The 6,892-nt window shown below is 52.7% G+C and overlaps 1 protein-coding gene across 1 annotated transcript; it reads right to left on the bottom strand.

Annotated features, from left to right (window-relative positions):
- Positions 1-408: 408 nt before the first annotated feature.
- On the bottom strand, positions 409-2,461 carry LOC117860162 (UPF0481 protein At3g47200). The gene has a single exon (XM_034743404.2). The coding sequence runs from the start codon at positions 2,388-2,390 to the stop codon at positions 858-860; it is 1,533 nt and encodes a 510-aa protein (XP_034599295.1). The 5' UTR covers positions 2,391-2,461; the 3' UTR covers positions 409-857.
- Between the last annotated feature and the right edge of the window lie 4,431 nt (positions 2,462-6,892).

Below are 6,892 nucleotides of genomic sequence, written 5' to 3' on the forward strand. Positions count from 1 at the left end.
CAAAGGCGACAATGCTGCTCTTGATGTCCTGGGAGGAAACAACGAATGCAACGGAAGGAGTCCCTACCTGAGTTGACTTGGTGGTCACGTGCAAGGCAGTGGTAACATCTACATCGAGCCTGTCTCTTAGGCGATGCTCCGGTCTTATTGTGAAGAGTGTGGTGGTGGTGATGGTTGATGGTGGAGGCGACCCTTTAAATCAATAGACACCCACGACAGTTCCATTTGTAAGGAAAATGACCCTAAGCCATATTGATTTTGATAATTAATAACAACATAGTCATTGGGACTAATGTGTTTGTAAGATATACCTTTGCAGGTGTTTTATAGGTCCTAAGGATGAATTCCAACGCCATCAAAATGAGAAGAAAAAGAAAGAATTAGAAGAATTCTACGGTATCCAAATGATAGTAAAAATCCAGAGATATACAAATGATGTTATTGAAGCTGCGACAAAGACACGTGAAGACTTGAAGCGAATCCTACTGGATGTGCACCGACACATTTCCCAATTCGCACGGTGATCATTGGCGAAGCCACCGAATCAGTCGGTGACAAAAGGAGGCTAAGGACGTGTATTGTGTACACTGACCCATTCGGTACACGTAGCGGATCACCACCAAATGCGTCGGTGCGGGACAAGCGGCTGGGTGGGACTGTGGGTACTAATTTGAGGTTATCTGTGGGCCCTCCTAATGGTGGAAAGTTGGGCCAATAACTGAAAACTAGAAATCGGAGTGACGAGGGGAGGGAGCCTAGCCTCCTCGCTCGGGCCTCTTTAGGTCCTCCTCTGCAAACACCCAATAATCTTTGTTGACATGAAGAATCTTTTTTTAGGTCCAATAATACTTGAACCTTCATGGCTTTTGCTTGAAGGCTGCGAAGATCTGGAGAACGGTCGCGACGGTCGTGACAACGGTGACGAAGGCGACGAGAAGCCAGGGCACGTTGACATAGTAGCGCTTCACGTCGGCCAGCTTCATCAACAGCGGGTATTGGCTCCGCTCCCGCAGCTTCTGCAGCATCTCGCCCAGGTAGCTCTTATCCAGCTCAGCCGCCGCCTCGCTCGCCGTGCCAACCTGCTGGAAGAAGCGCGCCACTTCCTCCATGCCCTCCCTCCCCGACGTGCCGCTCCGCACCACATCCGCCGCCATCAGCACGGTCGCGTCCTCTGACGACTGCACCAGCTTCGACATGAACCACACGTACGCCGACACGTCGCCGGCGCGCTGTTCCGCGGACTGCTCGAACGCCATCAGGTTCAGCAGCAGAGCCGCCGTCCCGAACTCGATCCGCAGCTGCGGCAAGAGCAGCAAGTCCTGATGCGCCAGCTTTGTGGCAAGCGGCACATGGCCCAGCACTGACGCGATGCCCGCCACGGCCTTGCTCGGGTTTCCGGGCGACTTGGTGAACCGCAGCAACATCCGCTTCAGGTCTCTCGCCGACGGCAGGACCTCCGGCCCGTACCTCGCGCTCCACCGGCTCTCCTCGGGTAGGGTCGGGTACAGCAGCAGCACCAGGAGGAGAAGCAGGAGGCGCCGCAGCAGCCGCGCCGCCTCCTGCATCTTCTCCATCAGTACCCCACCGGCATGGATCCGCGGCGGCGGCTCCCACCGGGTGCGCGCCGTGGTGACCATCTCGTGGACCAGGTGCAGGATGTGGCAGACGTCGTCGGCGGGTGGCAGCGCCTCGCTCAAATCGCGGAAGCGCTCATTGCCGAGGTAGTAGAGCACCAGCTTCATGAGCAGGACCGGCGGATCGTAGCCCACGGAGTCGAACTCCGGCAACCTCGTGCTTGTGATGAGGTCGACGAGGACGAAGAACGGGATCTGGTTCTCGGCGAGGACGAGGTCCACGGAGAGCTGCGCCGGGCCGAACGGCGTGGCGTGTAGCCACTGCTCCTCCTTGCCCGTGGCGACATTGACGAGGTGCTCGATGATGAAGCAGCCGTCGAGCACCAGCATCTCGATAAAGTCCTCGGCACTCAAGTCGTCGACGTCCTCGGCGGCGTACATGGCGCGGGCCTCCCGCTCGCGCGCGGCGACGAGGCGGACGTAGCCCTCGATGACGGCGAGGGCGAGGTGCCGGGAGTCATCGGGGTGGCCGCGGGAGATGAGGCTGTTGAGGTATGCCAACTTGAGCCGGTTCCCCTGGCGGAGGCGGCGCTCGGCATCCCTGGCGTGGAGCGGGCCGATGGCGACGAGCCCCGGCGTGTAGGCGTCCGGGTTGAGGGTGCGGATGTGGCCCGGGACGCGGGACACGCGGTGGGTGTTCATCATGATCCGGTGCTGCTCCGTCACCGCCGCGTCCTGCTGCCGCTGCGTCAGGCGCCGCGCCAGCCACTCCACGTGCAGGTGCAGCATCATGTCGTCATCGTCCATGACCGGCATGGCTAGTGTGTGTGTGGATCATCATGCCTGAGTGGGCACATGTATTATATGAGTGGCATGCAGATCAAGGAATCGATCTGAACTGAGAAAGGTTAAGAGGCGACGATGACACGGACACGCAAGAATAACATCAGCACATATATACGATCCCTGGAGTGATCGAGCAACTGGTGGATTGATTCGTAGCTTTCGATGGTGGCAAGATGTTACGGATAGATGAGATGATACATAGCAAAAGTAATGTGTCTATAAAAATCAAAATGAATAGTAATTTAGGATGGAGGGAGTAATATAGAAGAAACATTAAAAATGAATCAATACTTGTGTGAGGCCGTAGCAGAGGATCATTCTTTGCTTTGCTTTTGGATGTAGGACAGCAGGATTTTAGTGAGCTTGTCATTTTGTGTGTATTCTCTCATCCGAAAGCAGACCGTTTTTAAGTGCCGAATGACATATGAGGCAAACATGACCTAAGAGTAAAATGCACAGTTGCGTTATATAGGTCCCTGATAGAATTATTTAAGTTTTTAATCCCTCCGTGCCAAATTATAGGTCGTTTTGCCTTTTCTAGATGTATGGATAGTATTATGCATCTAGACATATGGTATATCTAAGTGCATAACAAAATTTATGAATGTAGAAAAGCTAAACCGACCTGTAATTTGGGATGGAGTGAGGACATCTGAATCATTTAAATTACTAAGTTGTTTATTCAAGATCCAAATCCCGCTCTAATAAGTATTGATCTACATACATGGGATAATTCACTACATCATCAATTCCACGTTTTGTGCGAACAAGTTTGACTAATAGTCGTAAATCGTAATCAGTACTCAACTGCCCACATTGTATTTTGGAGCATGTTATGTTTTAGTAGAAATGCGACATCGAAATGAACCGTATTTTCATTTCTGAGAAACCGACTCCCTATATATCACAGTCCCTGGATCATTAGCTAATATCATTTCCATACAATGAAATTATTGTATAATACTTAATATTTACATCTAATTCAACTCGGAATACGAATATGATACAAGCCCCTTGGGCTAAATGACAAGTAGAAATCTTGCGTAGAGGTAGCTAGGGCTAAGTCTTCATCTCCGATCTTTACCACAGGCATCCTTGAGTGAAGCAACGCAACCCTTCCTTCATGAATTCTTCGTGATCGTACTTTCACTCCAAGTCCATACCTGCATACTCACGAACTATACCCAAGGAATGGGACAGGTCCACGTCACCATCCGTATGCAAGCTTTAAGTGGCCTAATGCTAATATTCAAAAGTAGTCAACGAATAGGCTTAGGTTTCCTATGCAGCAGCAAGCATAAAGAATAAACTTCCATATCCATCAACCCATCTCTCGACACATCGGGCACACATGCCTCGACAGGGTCCCTATCACCAGCATCCTAACACCATACTAGGGTTGAGGCAAAGACTCCCTCTCTTCGCCTCTCAACAATTATAGCCAGATCCTAAAGGGAAAGGGAGCAACTTCCCCTCTTCCCGACTACAATTGCGGCTCACAACACTCAAGTAGCTATAAGGGGGAGGTAGAGATATCCCAAAACAGTGGAGAGTCATCGCGACACAGGGTTGTCCATATCCCAAAACGTATAGTTTTATTTCTGTAGAGTGTGTACACTTGGACCCATCTTGGAGTGAGACAACCGATGATCAGCTGACTGAACATCACCCTACCGAACGAAGAACCTGAAAGTTACGATACCATCCTGCATCTGGGCTCGAATGCGATCCCCCATAATGGACCACCCCAGAACTGTGAAGCACTCTCACCGGGGCCAATCGGGGGCAAAAGCAAATCAGGGGGCAAAAGGTCAACACCACTCCCCCTACACTCATACTCTATCCTACGCAGGTATGGTACCGTACTTGCCAATCTCAACCCGAGCCTAAACCCAAAATTCGGCGAGTGGCGTGTACGTCCCGTGAAGCATGGCGACCCACTCGGTTTCAGACCGGGGCGAGCTCCTAACTCCCAAAAGCGACTCCACAACGTGGTCCGCAACAGTACCCATAATAGGTATCACCCCCAACTCCTATGCTCCTTAACTACGTACTCGCAACAAGTACCAAACAGGGAACATCCGAGAACGGATCCCAAGCCCCCAATCCAAAGATTGGGTTGTGTAAAGCTTACCCCCATCAAATATCCCAAAAACACCTTCTCCTGCTGATTTTAACCCCACACACGACAAGAATCCTAATCACAATATCACATACACATGCAAGCACCGCACTTCGCATACGTAATTAGTATAGTAGTAGGTCAAACAAGGATTCAAGGCATAAAGTAGGCTATGCAAGGTTTGTGAAGAATTAAAGCGCTAGCATACTAATTAGCAATGCCTAATGGGTATTCAAATCGAATGGGAATGAACCTAGAGTTGCTTTCCTCCTCGTAGTGGTCCTCGAATAGCTTCGGCTCCGGTTTCAGCTCCGAGTCTCCGGCAAGTCCTAATTACTCGATTACCATAGTTACCGGGGTCTATTTGCAAAGAAAATCCAAAAGAGATCCATAGAAGACCCAAACAATAATAAGGACTAGTCTATCGCATGCTTCATGTTTTTAGAAAAATTATGAAACTGGTTTCACAATTTTTGGAGTTCAGATAAATTATTATGAATTTTTGAAGTTTAAATCAATGTTTGGATTTTTAAATGATTTGTGAAAATAAGAAAAATCAAGGGGTGAAATGTGGCAGCACCAGAGCACCACTTGTCTTGCTGACATCATCAGTGGGCCCGAATGATGTTAGCATTGACTTGGTCAACGATGAATGGGTCAAAGTCAATGGGTCTACGGGTCAGTGGGTCCCACATGCTAACATGGCACCCTAGTAGCTATAAGGTAGCTATAGGTTGGCTTTAGGCTGGCTGTTAGTTAGCTTTTAGGCTTAGGTGGCGTTTGTATGTTCGTTGCGTAGTGCTGACTCATCGTTCACGTGTGGGCTATAGGCGGCTATAGGATAGCTGTAGTGTGGCTGCTAGGCAGACGTGGTAGTCCACGTGCCCCTTGATGTGGCTGCCACTGGGTAGGTTCAGGTCACTAGGATCCATTGTGGCCCGTGTGTCCACTTCCACCTGTGGTCCACGGTGTGGCCTGGAACCAGGCAGGGATTTCGAGTGCGCACGAGTTGTTTGATGAAATGCCGCAGAGGCATTCTGCGGCGGCGACGCTCGGCTGAGAGGCGGTTTGTTAGGCGGCCGGCGTCGCTCGACGGCGGCGAGGCTCCCGGCAGCTCGTTGCTGGTCTAGGGAGGAGAAAGGTTCGGTCTTTGGCCAAATTTCGACAGCGGCGCGGTTCAAGGGTGGCGCAAGCGTGTAGGGATGGCGGAGCGTGTCCGTGGCGGTTTTCAAGGCGGCTCATGTCGCACGGCCGTGGCAAGGGCACGACCACTGCGGGTTCAAGGCAAGGCTTTGCCGGGCTGTGGCTTTGGCTTGCACGTGCGCGGGCCCGTGGCTCCACCACGGCCGCGGCACGGCTGTCCTGGCGCGCGTGGCACCCTGGCATTCCAAGGCCTCGGCGGAGCATGGCTGCTTGGGACATAGCGGCAGCAGCGAGCAGCGGTGGCGTGTGGCACCTACAAGGAGAGGCGGCTCGATGGCCGGATAGAGCAGAAGCGCATAGCAAAGGCGACACAGCAGCGCGGGCGCAGGTGCGGTGAGCACGCGGGTTCGGGGTCAAGCCCCAGCCGCGGCGGCCTTTTGGCATGTTGATGCCCGGTCAGGGAGCAAGGGCGCAGGGCAAGTGCTCACCCGTCGAGCTTGGTGACAAGAGGATGGCGGTGCGGTGGTGTGGTGATGCGGTGGAGGGTTGTTGTCGTGCAAGGAGCGCGGCAACGTCGTCGTCGTATGGGCGCAAGGCTTGGCGGCACTCCGGGATCGCAGGCGGCTCCGGCTCCTCAACGGCAACCTCCGATTCCTCCTCCTCCCCGTTGGCTCCCCCGCCTCCCTTCTTCCTTCTCTTGATGGCGACGCTGGACTTGGGAAAACCCTAATTGCGGCACGAGAATGGGAGGCAGCCGGTGCGGGGTAGTTGTAGCCCGAGGGCTAGGGTTTGGGCAGCCACGGACGGCGGGGAAAGCACGGAGGCGGCGTGGCACACATCGGGGAGGTCCAGCGCAAAAGCATCACGGTTAGGATATGTAGATTAGTTAGTTTAGGTCCAATTCAAATTTGAACTCTCTCAATTTAAAATCCCACCTCCCACCTCCCGTAGGCCTGTCCATATATGGGAGCTCGGAGGCGCAGCGTCCTCCTCCGCCTAGCTGTCCTCGGGGACTGTACAGAGGTGCTGCCTGTGGCCGGAATCGATAGGCACGGCAGTGGCTCAGCAGAGGTGACCCGCGGGAAGCAAGAGGGTGAGGAGAAAAAAAAGAAGAAGGGCAATATGGACATTTCGCATGTAGGCATTTCGATCAGCTGATGTGGCATGCCACATAAGATCAATGACTGAATTCGACCAGACATAACAG

The sequence above is a fragment of the Setaria viridis genome, chromosome 6 (assembly GCF_005286985.2).
Source record: "Setaria viridis chromosome 6, Setaria_viridis_v4.0, whole genome shotgun sequence".
NCBI classification, from domain to species: Eukaryota; Viridiplantae; Streptophyta; class Magnoliopsida; order Poales; family Poaceae; genus Setaria; species Setaria viridis.